The sequence below is a fragment of the Anguilla rostrata genome, chromosome 8 (assembly GCF_018555375.3).
Source record: "Anguilla rostrata isolate EN2019 chromosome 8, ASM1855537v3, whole genome shotgun sequence".
NCBI classification, from domain to species: Eukaryota; Metazoa; Chordata; class Actinopteri; order Anguilliformes; family Anguillidae; genus Anguilla; species Anguilla rostrata.
In genome coordinates, this window is record NC_057940.1 from 51,175,312 (window position 1) to 51,198,392 (window position 23,081).

The 23,081-nt window shown below is 49.1% G+C and overlaps 2 protein-coding genes across 4 annotated transcripts in view; one reads left to right on the plus strand and one right to left on the minus strand.

Moving 5' to 3' along the window:
- Nucleotides 1–82: 82 nt before the first annotated feature.
- LOC135261913 (uncharacterized) lies at nt 83–14,983 on the plus strand. Of its 3 annotated transcripts, XM_064348600.1 has the most exons (11): nt 83–649; nt 2,079–5,113; nt 5,613–5,729; nt 6,529–6,605; nt 7,093–7,267; nt 7,789–7,894; nt 8,732–8,778; nt 9,276–10,023; nt 10,154–10,294; nt 10,714–10,806; nt 13,431–14,983. In XM_064348600.1, the coding sequence occupies exons 2-10, from the start codon at nt 2,233–2,235 to the stop codon at nt 10,760–10,762; spliced, it is 4,341 nt and encodes a 1,446-aa protein (XP_064204670.1). In that variant the 5' UTR covers nt 83–649; nt 2,079–2,232; the 3' UTR covers nt 10,763–10,806; nt 13,431–14,983. The 3 variants fall into 3 exon arrangements, with proteins under 3 accessions (XP_064204670.1, XP_064204668.1, XP_064204669.1); XM_064348598.1 differs by having other exon boundaries at nt 10,714–14,983; XM_064348599.1 differs by lacking the exon at nt 83–649 and adding an exon at nt 891–1,262 and having other exon boundaries at nt 10,714–14,983.
- Nucleotides 14,984–16,132: 1,149 nt separating this feature from the next.
- Nucleotides 16,133–23,081, minus strand: part of ash1l (ash1 (absent, small, or homeotic)-like (Drosophila)) — a 49,876-nt gene continuing 42,927 nt past the window's right edge. The window contains exons 26-28 of the mRNA XM_064345623.1: nt 22,514–22,680; nt 20,263–20,764; nt 16,133–18,517 (exon numbers count right to left, since the gene is read on the minus strand). Of these exons, the coding sequence (XP_064201693.1) occupies nt 18,429–18,517; nt 20,263–20,764; nt 22,514–22,680 (758 nt within the window). The 3' untranslated portion in view covers nt 16,133–18,428. The remainder of the gene's footprint in view (nt 18,518–20,262; nt 20,765–22,513; nt 22,681–23,081) is intronic.

Consider the following 23,081-nt stretch of genomic DNA (forward strand, 5'->3'; position numbering starts at 1 on the left):
ATGGTTTTAAATACTTTAATTATTACGAAGTTTGTTTAATTAAGTTTTTACAATTCCTATTGCTTAAATAAATGGCTGAGTGGTTTAAAAAGTAATAGTAAATGACTTTTATCTAAAGTTTGCACCGTTTTAATTTACTGAGTATCACAAAATATCATAGTGTGGAATAGGTACTGAAGCGCTGTAACGAACGTGATTATGTGTGTATGTGATTGCTGGTGTGTGCGCCTATGTGAATTTAAGTGCGTGTTTTGTCGACCTCTAGCCCACAGCCTATAACAATAGCCAAAAAGTCTGAGGAGGGCGCCTGTGACCTAAATGTACCCATCCCCGTCTCGGAAAAAAACCTGTGTCAACCAGTCTTCCCGTGAACCTTCCTGTGTGATTGTCCCGGGTGAAAAGACAGACATGTTTACAACAAGTAATGCGACCACCGTAGACTGCCTAGCGTTACAGAGAGCATGGCTTGATTTAAACGATAGAAAGCAATGAGGGAGGTGATGACGTTTATAGAAGAAGGAGGGTGCTTATGAATACAGTATCTGAGGTTGCTACTGGCGAGTGAGGACGCTGCGATTGTCTGTGGGTTGGCAGTAATTCCCAGGATTCTGCCTCGTCTCTCCATCTTTATCATTTTGTTCCGCCACCGGTGAGTCTAATGAAACTATGGTCTATCTCTTTTGATGGTTTAAATTCAATTTATTCTCTGTGCAATTCATTGCTTTGTGCATTCGTGATTTCGCGATATAAGCCTATTTATGCGTGTCTCCATTGCAGTCGGAAATCCCTATTTTTACTGATCTTCTACTTTATAAACAGAATGTGTGATATTGTTCACCTTTATTGTTAATACCATAGCCTAATTGTGATGGCATTTTTACGATGGTGGGGGAACGATGCGGAGGTGTAAAATCCCCTCCCTCTTCGCCCTCGGCCCTCTAGAATCAATCGATCCTTTGATAAACACCGGAACCATCAAATATACCGAGAACCTTAACGCAATGTAAGGTCTCAGATGAGCGGCTACATTCGTACTCGCCAAGGATTTTATCGGAGTTGTGTTGTTGGTGCTATAATTTTGCTATAAGCACAGTACATAAGGAGTATGAGCTGATATAAAGAGTAATTGCTCATAGTGCATAGCCTCTGGTATGGGTCACGTGATCGCGTGAAGTGAGGGTTATAGGACGAGGTGATTCAGGTTGCAGGACCATTTTAAGGTAGCCTTGTTTCACATATTGCAACGGCCTGGGCTACGTCTGGTAATAAATTCTCAGTCGTGTGTGTGTGTGTGCGTGCGCGCGTATGTGAGAAAACGAGAGAGAGGAAGAAATACAGCGTGCGCTCCGATTTGACAGCAAACTATGCGGAGGCTGGGCTATAAAATGTTTTCGTATTCAGCAGTGTGGGGGGAGGGGGGTGGAATTGGTTGGCAGATGTATTTATAACGAGATAAGCCCAAGAGGAACGGATGCACTTATGTAACTTGCTTATCGTGGGTTAAGCGGCGTTTTTCTTTCTTTTTCAATTTCGGGGATTAAATACTGTTGTATGGTCTGTAAAGAAGTGTGTCTAGGCTACCGCTTTGAAAACAGTGTTGACTAGGCTGTATAAATCATTTTGCATACAGAAGTCTCAAAATGTTATCCAGCGCATTCTGCAAGGTAATGATAAAAAAGATTATCTTGTGTAATTTAATAGCATCAAGTAATCGTATGACAGGATATCGCTTGTGTTTTATTAGTTTTCTCCATTGTGCAGGTTGTCTAAGGCTCATTATCTCACTTCTTTACACTTCTACTAGTTTTCCAGCTTTGTGTCTGATCTTCAGTTATTTAATGTGTCCTCCAGTCATGTCAGAAGAGGGCATCTGTCTGCATCACATTGGCTACATATTCTTGCCTGTTTTCCAGCCAGTCCCCTGCTGGTTTATTTATTTATTTTACCCAGGATGCTCTGTCACAGTTGTCTGCCAGATAGAGAACGTCATAAAGCAGCTCATGACTTGTCTGTTATGTTCTGTGCGTTTTTCCCTGCCGTGTGTGCGGACACTCAGCATGTCTCTCTGGTCGTTTCAGAACTTGAGTGTAGTCCGGGTGTAACGATGATGCCCAGCCCTGGCTTGGATCATTACCCCCCGGAACCGTAGATCAGACTACCTGTTTCACTGAAGACCGTAAAGAGGGACGGCCTCGCCTTCTTCTGTCACTTTTTTGTCACGCCCTCACAGCAATGCTGTCTCAACCTCGTCCCGCTGTGCCCCCCCAGCCTTGCCAGTCTGCCGGCCGCGAACAGGGTGCAGTGGAACTAAAGTCCCCTGAGCTGGGCTCCTGGAGGGATGATATAAACATGAACACCACCGCCAACACTTCTGCTTCCTCCCACCAAGGTTATGCAAACAGTGGACCGGCCGAGTCCGTCAGGTCAAGGGCAGTCGACCAGGGCCTGGCTGCCGTAGATCAGCAAAAGGACTGCAACTTTGCAGTACAGAACCACAAGCCCAATATTGTTCATTTAGCGGCTGACCCAAGCTCTGCTCTCGACCCGAACTGCAATGAGCCCAGCCTGCCATGTCTGTGTTGTAACGGTTACTCGCCTCAGGACAACAACAGCACCTATAACCTCAACTACATAAACAACAACACCGTTGCCTTTGGGCAGCAAACCCAAAGCAGTTGCAATGAGTTATATCAGGAGGGTGCACACCAAGCTCAGCAGACCCCCAAACTGACCCAGTTGCCACACAGCGCCCCCTCTGGCGAGGAGGTCGACAAAACTGATGATGAAGACGACACACAGAACCGCAAAGAGGTTTCTCGTGAAGACTATGCTGATGAGGATGACACCCTCATTCCCTCCTGTTGGGATTGTCCCCCTTCTCTACTGGAATTCTCCCTCTCCTCATTCACCTCTTCTTCATCCACCTCCATCAGCGGGTGCTCAGACCTTGAATCCGACTGTCCCGACGCCATCTCTCTCTCCTGTCAAGATTTCCCACCTGAGCAGTCCCACTCGGCCCACGCCTTTGATGACCGACCGCATGCTTCCGTCCTCGAATCATACCGCCCTCGTGAATCACCCCTGCCCGTAGGGTCCCCCTTGGTTTTGTCTACCCCCTCCTCCGATTCCACAGAGGAGGAGAGGTCGCTAGAGGATGACGACGGGCTCCTGGACCTGCAGAAACTTTCGGAATCGGTGGACGAACTCGGGAAGGCGATCCACCGTCAGGCTGCTCAGCTGGCCCAGTGGGATTTGGAGGGCTACCTGGAACTCCGAGATGAGCTTGATCACCTGGAAGGTCTGGGGCTGAGGAGCGACCCTCGGGGGCTTGAGCAATTCGGCTCCATGTTCGGTGAGGCAAATCTGGGACACGACGGCTGTCCGTCAGAAGGGGAAACGTCGTCCAGACCCCTGGACTGCTCAGATGCAGGCGCTGAGTCATCCGCTTCCTCGGTTTTTGATGACTGTGTCTTCCAAGACTTATTCGTCTCCTCCCCCTTGCTGCCTCCCCCGCAGCCCACCATGCTTCCTGTTGTGGACAGGGACGCGCCCGCGTTCACGTACATGAACATGAACGCCAGCACGCCGAGCCCCCCCACCACCTCCTCAACCTACTCTTCCTCACCCTCTTTTACTATCGCTTCCTCCTCCTCTTCCTCACCCCCCCGTGAGGCCAAAGCTCCCTCCTCCTCCCTCTCCGTCCCACCATCGCAGCCCATCCCCTACTTCACCTTCCACTCCTCCGCCTCCTCCCTCACCTCCCTCCCTCCTCCTATCCCCCCACCTCGGAGGAAGCGCCAAGCCCGACTGGAAGCCCTGAAGAAGGCTGCTGTCCAGAATGACGGCACGCCTGCTTCCCAACGCCCGCCTCTTCCTCCTCCTCCTCCTCCTCTACCCCCTGCTGCTCCTCCTGCCCATGCCCCGCTGGATCGCCCAGCTCCCACATTACCGGCACCTCCTCCGCCTTCCTTTCATGCCCTGGATGACGAGATCAGAAAGCTGCTGATCCTGGCCGGGGTGACCCAGGACGAGCTGCTGAAACTGGGCCCCGAGCTCGGAGTCGGGGTGATGGAGCTGATGGAGCCGGAGGGCGCGGAGGTGCCCGAGCCTGCGGGACCGGGAGAGGTGGAGGGAACCGAAACCAGAGCGGGATTCCGAGGCGTGAGGGAGGGAAGACAGAGTGTGGCTAGGAGAGAAAGGGATGAGTGCAGAGAGAGAGAGCGGGAAGAGAGGTGGAGAGAAGTAAATGGATATGGAGTCAGCGGAGAGATGACGAAGGACAGGTCGTTAGAGGGACAGATGGGGAGGGGTGGTAGAGACACACTGAGGACAACTTCGTTTACTGAGGCGGGAAGGAAGCAGTGGGGAAATGGCAGCAGCAGCCCCAGCTCCAGCCGTCGCCACGGGTTTGGCTACGACGCCGGATTTGACTCTTACTATAGCATCACTACGAGCTTCCGCAACAACAACAACAACAACAACCCCTCGTCAAGTGCTGCTCCCTCTTCGAGACCCTCGCCTCCCTCACCCCCGCCGCTGCCCCAGCCTCCCCCCCTGCCCCCTGCGAATCTGAGCAGCGTTCCCTCCAAGAAACGTCGGCCGGAGCGCTTTGACTGGCTGATCGAGTTCTCCCCCGATACCGACGCCGCGTCCAAGCCCGGGGCCGCCGACGGACGGGGGGAAGGCGGCGCGCAGAAACTCGCGGCCGGGGCGAAAGTGACCACCTTCAAAGAGCTGCGCAGGCAAAGCAGGCAGAACCCCGCGCCCGCCGCGATCCACAAAGAACCGGACCCGGCCGCCGTCACCCCGGACCCGGACTTCCTGTACAGCCTGAAGTGGGCGACGGAGGGCGTCGACGGCGACGACCCCCGTTGGGAGTACGGCGCCCGCGCGCGAACCTCTGTCCTTCAGCCGCCTCCCGTCACCCCATTGGCCCCCCTGAGGGAAATGCTGCCGGCGGGCCGCGGGGGGCCAGTGCCCCACCCCTTTCCCCTCATTGGCTGCTCCGTCTGCGAGCGCAGGCTGCAGACGGCGGCGGAAGAGAGAGAGGAAGCTGAGGCAACGAAGAGGGGAAGAGCCGACGGAGGGTTGACCCTGGACTCCGGGACAGCAGGTGAGACCGAACGACTCTCTCATCGTGGCATGTTTGGAGAGGTGCGGGTTTGGGAAGCGGTCGGTTCGATGGCACTAAATTACAAAGGGTGTGTAGCAGAGATAGGGAAATCAAATCAAAGCGGACAGATGGCGAAAAACACTCCACAGGCATGCTTATTCATAGGCAGGCAGATGGAGAGCCACAGTTGTGAAATTCAGTAGAGTAATTTCTACAGTCGGGTGGCTGCACCATTGCATCATTAAATTATCCATCTGCCCGGGAGAACAATCTCTCTCTCGCTTCCTCTGAATTTTTCTTTTATTCTGGTCTCTTGTCCTTTTCCCACCTTATCATTCATTCTTTTTATTTTCCTTTAAAGGATAAGCAGGGGAGCGTCAATTGGAGTCAGAATTTACATGTCATTGAATGTGGAGCTTCTTTTTTTGTGTGTGTGACAGTTTTTACAAGAATGCTTTACTAATGGGGGGTTATTCCTCAACTCTCACTTTCTGAGCAGTCTGCAGCCTGTCATTCGCTGAGTCAGTTCAAAGGGGCGGGGCCTTAGCGACTGATGGCGTGAGGGCCCAACTTGGAGGTCAAGGGCTGTTCTCTCCGTGCATGCAAGAAAAACGAGGTACAGTCCATCACTGCTTATAGCCTATTATCTCATGTGACATCATAAATTTACAGGCACGGTCATACACGCTACACACATGGAAGCTCACGCACATATGTGGGCACACACCTGGACAAGGACACACACACACGCACACAAAGACATACAAAGACAGATACACACACACACACACACACATACTGTATGGTAATGTAGATATGCAGATCAGAACTTTTCAGCTTCATTCCTGGGGTGGTTTAAAGACTTTGAGCTCTCAGTAGTGCACTAATGCTTCCAGTCTGGGGAGAGAATTTGATTCGGTCCATTGAAGATGAAGATGGGTAAACTGGGTTTTTAAGGAACCAAGCTGGGGTGAAAGTGGCCCCCCAAGAGCATGGATGCCATACATTTTCATTTTAAACTATTACTTCTGAAGATTGAACTACAGTTTATATAAAATGACTGAATGGTAAATGGACTGCATTTATATAGCGCTTTTGTCCAAAGCGCTTTACAATTGATTCCTCTCATTCACCTATTCTCACAACAATGGTGAAAGGCTGCCATGCAAGGTACCAATCAGCTCGTGTCTGTGTGTGTGTGTGTGTGAGAGAGAGAAGAGAAGAGAGAGAGGAGGAGGAGGGAGGGAGGGGGAGAAGAAAGAGGAGATGGAGGAGGGGTGGGAGAGAGATGGGGAGAGAGGGATGGAGAGAAAGAAAGAGAGAGGCAGGGAGGGGGGAGAGAGAGAGAGAAAGGGAGAGAGAGGGGAGGTGGGGGGGGTTGCATCAGTGTGTAATGATATTGTGCTGTTGTGTAGCTCTTCTCAGCCCGATCAGCCTGGCAGTGGATGCCATTCTGGCCCAGTTCAACTCCTCTCGAACCCTGGTGCAGAAGGTCAGTGTCTCTCTCAGTCCTTTCAACTAAGGTTTTAGATGATCTGATTGCATAATCAAAATCAAAAGACAAAAGGCAAAAGAATCTCAGAATCTCTACATTTCTTATTCCTTCAGTTAATGGCATTTAACTTTTCAGTTTGAATTAACTCATTGCCTCTCCCTCCTTCCCTCTCTCCCTCCCTCTCTCTGGTGTGTCTCTCTATCTCTGTCCTTGCTCTCTGTCTCCTTGTGTGCCTCCTCTCTCTGTCTCCCTCTGCACCTCCTCTCTGTCTCCCTGTGCGCCTCCTCTCTCTGTCTCCCTGTGCGCCTCCTCTCTGTCTCCCTCTGCACCTCCTCTCTGTCTCCCTGTGCACCTCCGCTCTGACTCCCTGTGCGCCTCCTCTTTGTGTCCTGTGCGCCTCCTCTCTGACTCCCTCTGCACCTCCTCTCTGTCTCCCTCTGCACCTCCTCTCTGTCTCCCCGTGCGCCTCCTCTGGCCTCTGCAGGTGCAGTCGGGAGACAGCCGGGTGAACCCGTCTCTGGGCAGGCTGGTGCTGCAGTGCCTGTGCCCGGCCCTGAGCGGCCTGCTCTCCGACGGCCTCAAGCCCAACCAGACGGACCTCATCACGGGCAGGAGGCCAAATTCACCCTGGGGATTGGTGCAGGCCTGCACGGGCCCAGGTAGGGAGCGCGGCTGTGCGCAGGACACCGCCGCTGTGGCGCCGGCACGCTAGCCGTGCGAGCCGAGCCTCGTGCAGCAGGAACAGTGTGCACGTACGAGTGGTTTAAGTATCTGTGAGTTGTGAATGGGTCTGTGTGTGTGTGTGTGTGTCTGTGTCTGTGTCTGTGTGTCTGTGTCTGTGTGTGTTTGCATTGTATGTGAGCGCGGTGAGGTGGATACATTGTGTAACTCATTGGTTCTCTCAAAATTAAAATGTAAAAATTCAAATAATGCTTTACTGGCTTCACAGGCTATATCTCTTCTTTTCCTCTCTCCCCCATTTCTCTCTCTATCTCCCCCTTCCCCTTCCCCTTCTCTCTCTCTTGCTCTGTCTCTCTCTCTCCCCCTTGCCCTTCTCTCTCTCTCTGTCTCCCCCTTGCCCCTCTCTCTCTCTCTCTTTCCCTCTCTCCTCCTCCCTCTCTCTCTCTCTCTCTTTCCCTCTCTCCCTCCCTCTCTCTCTCTCTCTCTCTCTTTCTCCTAGGCCCCAGTACCCAGGCCATGCACAGCCTGCAGTGCCAGGTATCCCAGCTGCCCCAGCTCAGACAGAGCCGGCACCGGTTCAACGCCTTCCTGCTCGGCCTGCTCAAGTAAGCCCCGCCTCCGTTCGTAAGAACCTCCCAGCAAACCCAGGGACCACTTCCCTTCGGTTAGCATTCAGCTAGCCACGTTAGCATATGGGTTTCCCGGCAAAATTCTGCCCTTGGTTCCTGAATCAGTGCACGCACGCTCTGGAATTCTTTTTTCTTTTTTTTTTTAAATATGTTTTTTTTTTTGGCTTTTTCAGCTTTATTAGACAGTACAGTGTAGAGAGACAGGAAGAACGAGGAGGAGAGAGAGGGAGACATTGACTTGGCATTAAGGCATTCAGACGCCTATCCGAGACTTACAACTTTACAGCTTCTTGTATCCTTAACAGCTGATATTACTGGCATGCAGGTTAGTACCTTGCTCAGGCGAACGCAGTTCCTACGGAATCAATGCAACCTTTTGGTTACAAGCGCAGTTCCTTACCCACTGTGCTACACTCCGTTATACTCCGGGAGAGACATGCGACAAAGGTCGGCGGTCGGACTCGAACCGCCGACGTCGCGGCTCGCAACGAGCATGCGGAAAGCGCTCTACAGGGCTACCACGAGACACCCCCCCTCCCTGCTCTGGAACTCTGTGTGCAGTCAGTAATCGGCTCGCGAAAGACAGCCGAAGGCTCGCGGGCCTGTACGAAACATTTTCACGGCGCTCGGCTCTAAGTTTAAAACGATGTGGCGTGGGCGCTAACTGAACCCGGGTCGACCGATGAAAGCGAAGACTTGCGTGCGCAGCAGCCCTCCAGGAATAGGCTGCCCACCCCCCCCCCCCGTTCCAGTCAAGCCGCAACCTGATTGTGTCGGTACCGTAGCTGAATGTTCCCTCTGTCTCTCCTCCAGCATCAAACTCCTGGATCACTGGGTCTTCCATCTGCAGTCGTGTGATGGTATGTACAGCACACACTAGTAGTCAAAACTTTAACCCCCCCTCCCCCAATGGCAATGAGCTCCTGCAGATGACTTAGAATTTTTAAATAAACCCCCCCTTTCCCTAATGATATTCAAAGCAAAGGTCTTCCATGGGGTTGTACATTTTAGTTAGGAACACGTTTTGCTAAACGCTTGCATGGATCTTCTGGAAGGTTTTGAAATTTCATCAGCATCTAAAGACTTCAAGTGATTTCAAATATGGATTTTGATGCTGGTCTGCTACGTGCAAACTGAACATATCTACTAATGCAAAACTTTTACATGCACCACACATAGTGTGCTATGTCCTTAGGCATCTTGTCTGTGTAAAAGAGCTTTTTAAAAAAGTATGTAAATCATTTCTTTTAATGTTTAAATGTATTTTATACTTGTATTAAATAATTAAGCCATTAACAATCTATTTTTCTGCATTTCTTCCTGCCTCTTTTTCTTTGCCATTTTCTGCATCTCTTAGATGTGCTGGACACTCACTATCACCCCACTTCCTTTATGTGGCTCTCTCGCACTTCCTGTCAGCCTCTCTTTGAGGAGCTCCTCCTCCTGCTGCAGCCGCTGTCCCTCCTGACCTTTAACATAGACCTGCTGTTCCAGCACCACCACTTTGACCCCGCCTCCCCCACGCCCTCCGCGGCCAATTACGGCCGGGAGAACGCCGGCCCGGCCAATCGGGCCTGTAGCTTCAGGATCCCGGGGTTGTCCTGCTGGAGGAGGGATCAGTCATGGAATACGTCAAAGCAAGCTCCTGGGGTTTCGGATGACCAACCGAAAACAAAGCTCACAGCCTTGGCCAATAACAGTAACAACGGGCTGAATGGGAGAGCCAATGGCAGCCCAGTGTCAGCCAATAAGGGAGAAGCAGCCAACCACATACTGTGGAAGGAGTGGGAAATTGCGCCCCACAGTGTTGATAACCTCTCTCAGCAGGCCGGGCAAACTGTACAGCAGGGCTGGGGGTCAGTGGTGCAGTGGGGTAGGAAGGTGGGGCAGAGCTGGGGCAGTTATAATAAAGCGGAGCAGAAGGCTTCCCCTCTGCCTCCGGATTCTTGGCTGTCTAACGCCCCCCTTCAGTATGACTACATTACCCATGAGGCTCAGCGGAATCCTGTTCCTGAATGTAGTTCAGCGGCCCCGTGGGTTCTGGGCATGCTGTTTGGGGCGTCCAGAGGGCAGAAAGACCCCCGCAGATGCCCAACTTCGGCCAGGTAAGCAGATTGGGTATATAAGTGTTTGCGCGTGCGTACGTGTGTGCATTGCTCATCGAAAGTATAGTTTTATCAATGTAATGAATTTTTCTCATCTCTTCCACCCACCCCCCTTTCCACTTTTTGACAGGCGTCCGTCTCACTGGCTGGCCCCCGGCGTTTCAGTCCTGTCCCGCATCGCAGCCCCCGCCCAGAACTCGGGGTCCGGAGAGCGAGAGAAAGAGAGAGAGAGGGAGAGAGCAGGAGAGAGAGAGCACCCCACACTGGCCAGGTACTGCGACGGGTGTCAAATCAACACTGTTTCAAATCAAAGTTTATTTGTCGCGTACTCAATCATACAAGTGCAATGTGCGGTGAAATGCTTTTGCTAGCTCCTAAATGTGCTCAATAAAGTAGAATAAAGTAGAAATACTAAATATATAAAATAGAAATACAAAATATGTACAAGAATGGCATGAGCTGTCAAATATATACAAGATATACACAGATGAATTTCAGTTTGACCAACCAAGACCCTCACAGATATTCAACTTCTCCCTCTCTCAAAAGTTCACATCCGAATTCAAAAAACCGTCAGTGGCAGCAGATGCATTTGTGAACACTGACGAATCGCAGTGCGTGGTAAATGGCTAGCAAACGACAGTGTGCTTAAACTTCTCTCTCTTTTGTTTTCGTGTTTTTTTTTGGTAGGCCTGTGCGGACCCAGCGTGACCACAGGCCGCGGGGCCAGCTCTACTGACCGCTGTGGGATGCTTATTCGCCGCCCCCCCCTGGGAGGAGAAGGTTAGAGTTACCGAAAACTCGCCCGGCTGTTTTCCGACGACGCAAATATAAGCTAGCCGACTACGACGGTGCGCTGAAGAGAAACGCATTAATTACTCATTTGACATGTAATGTGAATTCTGTATTCTGTATTCTAAATAGAACACAGTTTGAACACAGGCTGAGACCAAGCAGACTCCGTGTGACAGAGTACGATTAAGCTCTCGTTACAGTAACAAGCACAATCTTAGAACGACGCCACATTACCCCCCCCCTCCCCTCACCTACCCACCCGCCAAAAAAAAAAGCACACCAAAGATGGCCGCCGCAATGGCTCGTAATACTCTTCCATCACGTTGACCAGCCCATCGAGCTACCTCTAGAGATTCACAACCGTGCGAAGTGCAGAGAAAGGGTTTGCAGTTTCTTTTTCGGAATAACTGAGAATGAAGACGGACCGGGGGTGGGGGGTTCGGGGGGGGGGGGGGGTGTAAGAGAGGAGCAATTGTGCCCAGCTGCATCAGACACCTTTTCTTTACCCCATTTAAGCCAGCGGGCAACTAAAGTATTTTTTTTGGATGACTATAGTTGTTTTAAAGCTCTTCCTAAGGTTGTCTACTTGCATGCCGGTTTGTTTTTAAAGCATCTATAGTCACCCAAAAAAATATCCACAGATGGAAAAAGAGTGGTAGACACTTCGGCAACATTTCAGTTGCCCGCGGGCTTAAATGGGTTAACATTCAGGATGGGATGCCTTTCCTTTTGTTACGGAAATTGTATGAGGGTGCTGTCTCAAATCTCTTCCTTGGGTGAGAGAAACCTTTGGGGTTATATGGTAGTTTTTGCTATAGGATTGCAGTACGGCTAAAGGGTTCCATGTGGGATAATAGGAACGTAGAGAGGAGAGCACTGGACATAAAAAGCAAGGGAAATATATTCTGTATCCTCCTATGACCCAGCAATTCATTTTTGTCCCCTGTAGAAGACATCAGTCTAAATCTGAAGAACCACACATTCTACTATGCTGAAACCAGCACTACATGGAATAGCCAATAATAATAAAGAAGAAATGATATTTTAGAAAATATTTTGACTGCAACGTGTCTTTGTCGTACAAGACACTTATTTTTATGTCAAAAAATGAAAATGCTTGAAGTATTTTATTTTTGTTCTGTTGGGTCTCAGGATGATATTTTTTTGTGTGCCTTGTACGCTCACAACTCCGATGGCGGGATTTTGTCTCTTGAAATTAAGTCTGTGTTCTCGTGAAGGTTTAAGGGAAGCAGAAATGTTGTGAAGTTGCCTAAAGACGAAGCTCAGCACCAGCCATTTTGCAGCCCCAGGACCAGCCAAAACCCCTGCTGTGGGTTATTCATGATGCAATCTTTTTGCTCCGTAAAACTAATTTGAGGAGAGTTTCCTCAAATGAATTTTGTGCATATTGGACAATATACTGGATATTGGGTAATATATTCTGCTATATTTTCACCAGCAAGAGACTTTTGAGGGTGCACTGCTTTTTACTCAATTTCCCCTCAAGGAATAAAGAACGTTTTCTAGCCATGAGTTAATTTTAAGGGAATACTTAACAGTAACGACATTTCAGAAGTGAAATAAGAAGGTAGAATGCGGTGGAAGCTGCTTTTGGAAATAACTAAAAAGAATATTTCGGGGGATTTTGTGCGGCACGCTTAAATATAAGGTAACCTTAAGGAGAAGGTCAGATGTGGAAAATGAGGTGTGTTTTGCAGCTGGGCACTGGTACTAGGGATGTAGGAGGAAGTCTGGGAAGATGAGCGCGTGACGGAAACGTCTTCAGAGGAAGAGCGCTTCGAATGGTTCTGATAATGTCCTGAAAATTGAATGTGTAACTGCCGTGTTCACACAAATTCTGCGTCCAGAAATTCTCCACACGGCTGGACCAGTAGATTGAGAGGCAGCAGATGAATCTAGAGGATATCGCAAATTACAACCAATTATAAAAACCTTCATCGTCCATTAGTGGGAAGTAAATGTCAAATTATCACGTTCGCAAGTTATTTATAGCACATGAAGGTTTTGAGTAAGCTACCAAGCAGGGTGTTATCTCTACATTTCATTCACACATTTCTTCCAGGCTTTCATTATTATTTTGTGGGATTCATTGTTAGTTTCCGTATCTATGTAGCCCTGACCCAGTTTGGAAATTACACTACGTACTCTGAAAATCTTGAAGTCAATCTCCTGAAGTCAATTTCAAGTGAAATGGCTATCGTGTTTCACCAAATAGCACGATGGGCTTGATAATTGTTTGATAGTTTGATGCATACACATGCATGTGTAACACGTTAAACTATAAAATCAAAAATTGGAGAACACAAAAATATGTTCCAAAACATCCAGCATATATAGAACTACAAACATTTAAATTATTATTATTTAATTATTAATTATTATTGTTAGTACATATTAAGAGAACTGCAAGTGTCTATATTTAATATATTACATATATTCTTTAAAATGCAGTATATGAAATTTGGCAGTAATTTGAATAAATTTGGCATGATTTCAGCGTTTGTAATATATGCTGCTTACATTTTGGATTTTGATTTATTGTTTTCATCTGTTTTTCACATTCACATACGTTATATTTATTTTTCCACCAGGGCTCCCCCTTTAATTTCATTTCATTGCCCACAATGGAGGGATAATCCAATGGCAAAGTCCCCTTCCTCAGTTGCCATAACAACAGTAGTGTGTGAAAGCTCAGTGCAACGGTCTCTCCAGGTAGCCCTGCTTCATTTGGGGGGGGGGAGGAGGGAGCTGGCAGGGGGACACTTTCAACTGCTAAGTTCATTAAATAAAGGAAATAGGAGGTGGAGGTTGCAATTATGTGTGCATGCACCTGACATGGTCTGCTAACTGAGGTACCACAGTCTACAAAGGCTTCCATTGATCAGTTAATCAGAAAGTAAAGTACATGCAGAGGATTTCCTGTTCGTATAATTCTCACCGATTCAATTATCTCTAACCTCTTTACACACTGTCTTCTACGCACTAAAATAACCACTGTTCTCAGATGCTCTAAACGGACTTAGAAGCATTTTTATGCATATTGTGTGTGACTTGTGTGTAAACTGTATCAAGTGATTTGTATTCAGAGGTCAGTTATGGTTTGTGCGGCAGTTAAAACATCATTCAATTGTTTGCTGAATGATAATTTCAGAAAATAATCCATATGGCAATGCTCCACTAATTAGTTTGCTTATTTATTTGACCGATACTTATGTCTGGAGCAAAGTCGATATCATGGTCCGTATTACAGCGATCATGAATAAGATTTTAGCATTTATAGACTACTCTGTGAAGTGGGAGAGTCTGAGGGTTCAGTGTGCATGTTGCTATATGAAGCTAAAAAGAACTCACAATTAAGACAACCTTCTAGCTATCCTTGCTAATAAGCACTTGTCGTCAAACACAGAACCGATTATTCAAGCATACACCGTCTTTCGATTGTACTGAAGACACACAATATTGATTGTATGAGCACCATATTGAGATGTTTATGATTATATTTTTTAGCTTAGTAGCGCAAGAACTGTCTGTCGCTGGAATATCCTATTATGAAAGTGTGAAGTTGGTTATTACATTCATTTGTATATTATGCTTAGAAAATGAAAACTGAGTAAATATATCTGTATATATAGAATTAGAGGTAAGGAATCGTGTTAAGCAAGGTGTCACTATTGGGTATCATCATTCACTTGGTGTTGATGTCTTGTCAGTGGTGGCCATGAGGTTGGAGACACATATCTCACAATAGGAAAAAAAAAAAAAAAAAGAAGAAACCTCAGGAATATGATTTGAAAGTTTGCCTGTTAGTCATTTTGAGAGAGAGAGAGAAAAAAAACTAGGCTTGTTGAAAACAAGGACTGAATTTATTTTTGTAATTTTAATTTCTCTAGTCAAAGTCAGCTTTGCCGCCAACTGGATTTGTATGTGTCGAAATGTCAATACTGCACCGTTTATCAATCCTGCATATATATACACGCTTTGCATCTAACAGTACTCTGAAGTGGAATCTGGGACATCGGTTCAGTGCATTTTTACCCTGACTGTGATGCATCTCAGCCATTTCATTTACCTGGTCGTTCCGTCGTCCAGCCTGTCCCTGCATGTGTTTGTCTGTAAATAGCAAATAAACTCAGTGTTCCAAAAATCTGGGTGTCCGCGCGTCTTCAGTTCGATGCACGCGCTCATGGGAGTTATGGGTAGCACTTTCGACGAATCGCGAAGCTGAATAACTATGCCGTTTCAGTGAGTCACACCACACCACAAGCCACTGATAAGGTTCCTCCCACAGTCCAATGACATGCAGGACTCATACCTCCTGAACAGTGAAGAGTGTGTGCACCCTGCAATAGATTGGTGGCCAGTCCAGCACCCCCCCGAGACCCTGCCCAGGACAAGCGGGTACAGATGATGGATGGATGGATGACAAGCATTTATGAATGCTTACGAGAGCTCACGAAGACACCATGCACTGGTTATTAAGTAGTTATAGATCTCTTGTGAAAGAAAGCGTTTACGAGCTATGTTACTATACATTCATGACTAGAGTGGTGCTTTGTGAGCCATTTACAAGCTCTGGCATGGATTCTTCTGGAAGGCCACCACAGGGAAGAGCAGGGGAACGTGCACCTCTGAACAGTATGCCAAAAACGAATGTGGGCCCAAATGTATCATCTTCAGGCCACGGGGTTCAACAGGAGAGGAAGCCCTGACTGCAGGTAGTACAGGGGCGGTGTTGCCAGATTGGGCGGATTCCTGCCCAACTGGGCTACTTTTTTTTACTGTTATTGTGCAAGGGACAAAAAAACGGCTTCCGGCGGGTTCACCGTTTTCAGATCTGGCAACCCGGTTGTGGGGGCCACCTGCCGGGTCACTGGGTGGAGTTAAAGCAGCGGTGATCCAACGAGCCTGCGGTGCTCGAACCCGCTCCGCCCTGGAAGGAGGACGCCAACCGCACGCCACCGTTACAAGGGTCCCGGTCACAGCGCTGTGGTCCTGGTCATAGACCGCTACTGACAACAGCCTTGGCTTGAACATCCCGCAATTATGAATGGAGCTAACGAATGTTTAGCGTGTTGGGACTCTTATAAACACATGCAAAGCGCTACGTATGTCGCTACAAACACCGAGACAAACACAGAGTGACACTTTGGTTTCTTCTAAATAAAAATAATTTGGTTTAATATTCTACTTCATATCTTCCATAGAGATGCAGGTAATTTGTCTCTCAAATGTTCAGCTTTTTAAAATGAATAATAGCAATAGCAAGAAGAAATGTTACATATTGCATCCAACATTTAGTTTTTCAACAGTATTTTAATTTCTTTTTTTTCTTTTTTTTTTTACAAAGATCAAAATCCAAAAAATTACTGGCCGATAAGATTCTTTTTTTTTGTTGCTTTGTTTGCATTTATTTTCTTTTTTCTAAAAGTAAAGTATTGACAAAAAAATGTCAGCCACATTTTGCTTTCAAGCAAACAAGATAAATAATTCTTATAACCACAATCGTATTTGTCAGGACAATAATAAAATCTTCTATCGGAAATAATGTAGTGCTTTTTATTTAAAAAAAATATAAAACAAAAACAAAGTAAAAACAAACCGCACTGTCGAAACTGTAGAATCATAATTACAAACTTTGAGCCAGAGGTCAAACTGAACTGGACGAAAGGTACAACCACACACAGTCTGCCAGTCTGTCCATTTACAAATGTTAGCAACTTGTGATTGTCTAAAAAAAACAACAAAAACAAATTGCACAAAAACGCACGGAAATACAAGCATTGCATGTACAACTGATTTCACCAAAAAATTGGAACTTTCCCCCCCCCGTTAAAAAAAGAACGACCGCGATCAGGAACATGATGTATGCAGCTGAGTCTGTTTTTGTTTCGTTTTCTTTCTCCGTCATCTTGGAAAATATCACATTTCATGTTTATTTATTATTTATTTTTTTTTAGTGTTCAACACTGCAGCAAAGCTGAGAACTCTTCGGTTCTCAATAGTAATAATCATTATTACAGTGACAATAACCGAAGCGTACTTGTCACGGCTTTGTCCCAAGATCTTTAAAGAAGTCACTCTGAATGTTCTCTTCCAGTCTCTCTCTCTCTCTCTCTCTCTCTCAGGACCGAGCCTCAGTTATCATATACATTAATATAAATGTATTCGGATGTCTACAGTCATTCACTGCCGAACGTCCCCGTTCGTCCCAACAGACGCATTTCCAAGCTTATGTATATCGACAGTAATAATTATAACAATATTAATATTTAATACACGCCGGGCTGGGTCCTATACAATACATAATCAGGATATTGCTTTTTTGAGACTGCTCACGTGGGTTTCCAGTCTATATACAACTTGGCACTGTACAGCTTCTTAAATGTCAGATTTCTCAGGGTGTCCATGCTTGGGGGTGCCCTAGCTCGTCTCGTGGGTCGCTGTCCCGTCTCAGTTCGTACAGGTAAAAATTTCATCACGATATTCGAAAACATTCTCTATGGCAACCAGAAACACAATAATCAAAGAAACTGCGAGAGATCAACAAAGGGCAACTCTAACACCCCCCCCCCAAACCTCAACCCCAACCGCCCCCCCCCCACCCCCACCCCCACCCCCAAATACACAGGAAGTATGAGCACTGGGTCACGTGTTATGTTCTGTTCAACATAAGAGTTTGTTTAATGCTTTTTCCATTAACGGTTATGTTTGCTGTCAAGCCCTTAAGTTTTAGAGGAATTCTGGGAATTCGCAAGCGCACACAAACCAGTCTGGACACGAGTGTCCTAAGGCTCGACAGAGAGCATCGACGCTTTCTCTCGCTCTCTCTCTCTCTCTCTGTCGCCCGACTCGATTCGCGTTTCTCGTCGAGCGGAGCTGGCACTTAAAAGACGACCCCTGGACGGGACGCTCGGGCGGACCGATCCGGACGCACCGCCCGTTTTAATCTGGCTTCGGTGATGCGTACGTTACATCTATGATGTCACCACCCCAGAGAGAGCGACCGTCGCGGTCCGCCGTCTCGGCTACAGTATACATGTGCTTGGGGGCGGGGCCCCGTGCCGCACGCCCCCGCCCGTCTCCGCCTGCCTCTCCCTCCTTCGGCTCTCGCTGGCCACCGTGGGGCGCTGTCGCCCTCCGGCCGGGCCCCGCCCACCCGTACTCCCGGAACCGCCGTCGCGGTGCGTCTGAAAGTCCTCTCCGTTTCCAGGTTTCACTGTCCTTCCCTGGGGCCAGCGCTTCCTGGTGAGGCGTGGCTACTTCCTCCTCCTCCACCACGCATCACTTCCTGTCCGTGCCACCCTCCCCCTCCCCACCCAATCCCCCGGCTCCCGCACACACGCCTCTTTCGCTCGCGTGTGCGGTCCTTCTAGTCCACGCTGTGTCCTCCTGTCTGTCCCTCTGCGGAAGGAGGGATGGGAGAGGGGGACAGACGTGGGAGGGGTGGGGCTCGGAGGAAAGGAAGTTAACACCCCCCCTTGTCCCTCTCTCCATCGCACGACCTCCGCCCCTTCCTTTCACTTCCTCTCGCCCCCTCCCCCATCGCTTCCCGAAGGGGCGTGCGCCTCTGCCGGGTGCGCCCGGTGACGTCACTTCCTGCAGAAATCTCCCAAACCCAGCGTCCGTCTGCGCAGCCTCCGTCCGGACCCCTCCTCCAGGAGGTAGGTCACGTCGATCACTGCGGGAAGGGGGGGAGGGGAGAAAAACAAACATGGCCGCCGTGTGAGCTGCAATGCTTACAAACAGCCTCAGTCAGACCAGTCTGCCGCAGTTCACCGCCACCATGATCAGGTCTCCTGTCTCGCCCCATAACTAATGCCCGAATAGTGAATGATTAATGCGCGAGACGTTATGGGCGCGACAGACACAACGCTACACCTCAGCGCTCGCTGCCGTGCGTTCAGCAGCGTTCAGCAGCGTTCAGCCGCGTTCAGAGACCGCCTCACGGTTCAAACAATGTAGCGCTTTCAGAGCCTGTCGTCGAAGTCACTCATCACACCAAACTACGGAAGGTAGCGCTGTACATGTTTCACAAACAAAGGTGTAAAATCTCATGTGTCAGACAACATAACTGTTCTACACCTTTCAGGATCATCACAAGGTTGTCATGACAGCGCAACCATTATAATAGTACTGTATATTAGTTGGGGAAAAAAGGATTTTATATACACTGTGTGTACATTTAATATATGTCATAAAAACATATATATATTGAAAAAAAAACAAACAGAAAGACGCTTATGTGAAATGAAAGTGCAGGTGGTTTGGTATGGTGTTGCTGGGAGACATGCAGGTGGTTTGGTATGGTGTTGCTGGGAGACATGCAGGTGGTTTGGTATGGTGTTGCTGGGAGACATGCAGGTGGTTTGGTATGGTGTTACTGGGAGACATGCAGGTGTTTGGTATGTGTTGCTGGGAGACATGCAGATGGTTGGTATGGTGTTGCTGGGAGACATGCAGGTGGTTTGGTATGGTGTTGCTGGGAGACATGCAGGTGGTTTGGTATGGTGTTGCTGGGAGACATGCAGGTGGTTTGGTACGGTGTTGCTGGGAGACATGCAGGTGGTTTGGTATGGTGTTGCTGGGAGACATGCAGGTGGTTTGGTATGGTGTTGCTGGGAGACATGCAGGTGGTTTGGTATGGTGTTGCTGGGAGACATGCAGGTGGTTTGGTACGGTGTTACTGGGAGACATGCAGGAGGTTTGGTATGGTGTTGCTGGGAGACATGCAGGAGGTTTGGTACGGTGTTGCTGGGAGACATGCAGGAGGTTTGGTACGGTGTTACTGGGAGATGTGCAGGTGGTTTGGTACGGTGTTGCTGGGAGATGTGCAGGTGGTTTGGTACGGTGTTGCTGGGAGACATGCAGGAGGTTTGGTACGGTGTTGCTGGGAGACGTGCAGGAGGTTTGGTACGGTGTTACTGGGAGATGTGCAGGTGGTTTGGTACGGTGTTACTGGGAGATGTGCAGGTGGTTTGGTATGGTGTTACTGGGAGACGTGCAGGTGGTTTGGTATGGTGTTGCTGGGAGACATGCAGGTGGTTTGGTATGGTGTTACTGGGAGACGTGCAGGTGGTTTGGTATGGTGTTGCTGGGAGATGTGCAGGTGGTTTGGTACGGTGTTGCTGGGAGACATGCAGGTGGTTTGGTATGGTGTTACTGGGAGACATGCAGGTGGTTTGGTACGGTGTTACTGGGAGATGTGCAGGAGGTTTGGTATGGTGTTGCTGGGAGACATGCAGGTGGTTTGGTATGGTGTTACTGGGAGACGTGCAGGTGGTTTGGTATGGTGTTGCTGGGAGATGTGCAGGTGGTTTGGTATGGTGTTACTGGGAGATGTGCAGGTGGTTTGGTACGGTGTTGCTGGGAGATGTGCAGGAGGTTTGGTACGGTGTGGCGTTGCCGGGGCGACGTGGGCCTCACCGTTCTTGCTGGGGGTTCTGTGCAGGAGGTTGAGGAGGATCTTGTTGAGTCGCTCCCTCTGCGCCTCCCTCTTCTCCACCTCCGAGTGCAGCAGGGAGGGCGAGGGGGGCTCCAGCGCCTCCCCCCGCTCCGCCGACCCTTCCTCCGGCTCCCCCCGCTCCTCCTCCTCCTCGTCCTCCTCCTCCGCCGCCTCCCGCTCCGCCGGGGGCTGGGGGAGAGGGGGCGGGGTCGGGTGGGCGGGGACGGCCGGGGGCGGGGTTTCCCTGGAGGGGAGATCCGAGTCCCCCTCCCTCGCCGCCGCCGCCGCCGCCGCCTCCTCGCCGTCGGGTCGGGAGGCTCCGCCCCCGTCGCACGGCACCGCGTCCCCGGGGGAGGAGCCGTCCTCGCAGCCGGCCGCGCCCACGCAGGCGGCCCCGCCCTCCTTGCACGCCAGCTTGGGCCGCTCGCTCTTCCAGGCCGAACGGCCCCCGTTCCGCTTGTAGTTGTCTGGGACGTAGTGAGGCTGGAGGAGCACAAACACACACACAGTCAGCTAGAGAAACTACACACAGGAGCACAAACACACACACAGTCAGCTAGAGAAACTACACACAGGAGCACAAACACACACACAGTCAGCTAGAGAAACTACACACACAGTCAGCACGAGAAACTACACACAGGAACACAAACACACACACAGTCAGCTAGAGAAACTACACACAGGAACACAAACACACACAGAGTCAGCAAGAGAAACTACACACAGGAACACAAACACACACAGAGTCAGCTAGAGAAACTACACACAGGAACACAAACACACACACAGTCAGCTAGAGAAACTACACACAGGAACACAAACACACACACAGTCAGCTAGAGAAACTACACACAGAGTCAGCAAGAGAAACTACACACAGGAACACAAACACACACACAGTCAGCAAGAGAAACTACACACCGGAACACAAACACACACAGTCAGCTAGAGAAACTACACACAGGAACACAAACACACACAGGGTCAGCAAGAGAAACTACACACAGGAACACAAACACACACAGAGTCAGCTAGAGAAACTACACACAGAGTCAGCTAGAGAAACTACACACAGGAACACAAACACACACAGAGTCAGCAAGAGAAACTACACACAGGAACACAAACACACACAGAGTCAGCTAGAGAAACTACACACAGGAACACAAACACACACAGAGTCAGCAAGAGAAACTACACACAGGAACACAAACACACACAGAGTCAGCTAGAGAAACTACACACAGGAACACAAACACACACAGAGTCAGCAAGAGAAACTACACACAGGAACACAAACACACACACAGTCAGCAAGAGAAACTACACACAGGAACACAAACACACACAGTCAGCACGAGAAACTACACACAGGAACACAAACACACACAGGGTCAGCAAGAGAAACTACACACAGGAACACAAACACACACACAGTCAGCTAGAGAAACTACACACAGGAACACAAACACACACACAGTCAGCTAGAGAAACTACACACAGGAACACAAACACACACACAGTCAGCTAGAGAAACTACACACAGGAACACAAACACACACACAGTCAGCTAGAGAAACTACACACAGGAACACAAACACACACACAGTCAGCTAGAGAAACTACACACAGGAGCACAAACACACACACAGTCAGCTAGAGAAACTACACACAGGAACACAAACACACACACAGTCAGCTAGAGAAACTACACACAGGAACACAAACACACACACAGTCAGCTAGAGAAACTACACACAGGAACACAAACACCACACAGTCAGCTAGAGAAACTACACACAGGAACACAAACACACACACAGTCAGCTAGAGAAACTACACACAGGAACACAAACACACACACAGTCAGCACGAGAAACTACACACAGGAACACAAACACACACAGGGTCAGCAAGAGAAACTACACACAGGAACACAAACACACACAGTCAGCAAGAGAAACTACACACAGGAACACAAACACACAGAGTCAACAACTACAGCATAGCATTGTGAGACCACAGCTAGGCAACAATACCCTTTTTTGGAACTGCTTTTGTTAACTTGCATTTCATAATCATTAATATCAATACGAAGTTACCATGTTTCCTTCCTACAATGTCTAATATGTAGCATGATTTAGGAGAAACCCCCAAACCCTCCCCGCCCCCTCGGTACCCCCTCGGTGCCCCCTCGGTGCCCCGCCCCCCCTCCGCCCCCTCGCTCACAGAGAAGTCCCTCTTGGGGGCCAGCCTCTTGGGGAAGTGGTTGAAGGCGTAGGGCTTGGTGCAGATGGGGTAGCGGTTGCGGTGGATCTTGTAGAAGAGGTGCGCGGACTTGTCCAGGCGGTAGTCGCAGATGTACACGTCCTGCTCTCGCACGCCCTTCGGCCGGCCTGAGCGAGAGGGAGGGAGGGAAGGAGGGATGGAGGGAGGAGAGGAGAGTCAGTTAAACTCTCTGCACGCCGAACACAGGCAGCAGCACATGAGAAGTGTACGACCGCAAGGTCTCCTCCATGTGTGGTTTCTGTACCCCACATAGTAGGTGTGCGGTCTCACCCTTGCATTAGGTTTACAGGCTGTGTATGTGAGCTGGCGAGGGTTAGGGGCTGTGTATAAAGTCTCACCCTTGCAGTAGGTGTACAGGCTGTGTATGTGACTTGGCGAGGGTTAGGGGCTGTGTATAAAGTCTCACCCTTGCAGTAGGTGTACAGGCTGTGTATGTGAGTTGGAGAGGGTTAGGGACTGTGTATAAAGTCTCACCCTTGCAGTAGGTGTACAGGCTGTGTATGTGAGT

Excerpts from the sequence above, each read along its gene's own strand:
- LOC135261913 (XM_064348598.1), top strand. The coding sequence starts at position 2,233 with ATGCTGTCTCAACCTCGTCCCGCTGTGCCCCCCCAGCCTTGCCAGTCT. Across the intron at positions 5,730-6,528 it reads GTGCATGCAAGAAAAACGAG|CTCTTCTCAGCCCGATCAGC; the intron begins GTACAGTCCATC and ends GCTGTTGTGTAG. Across the intron at positions 10,295-10,713 it reads GAGCACCCCACACTGGCCAG|GCCTGTGCGGACCCAGCGTG; the intron begins GTACTGCGACGG and ends TTTTTTTGGTAG.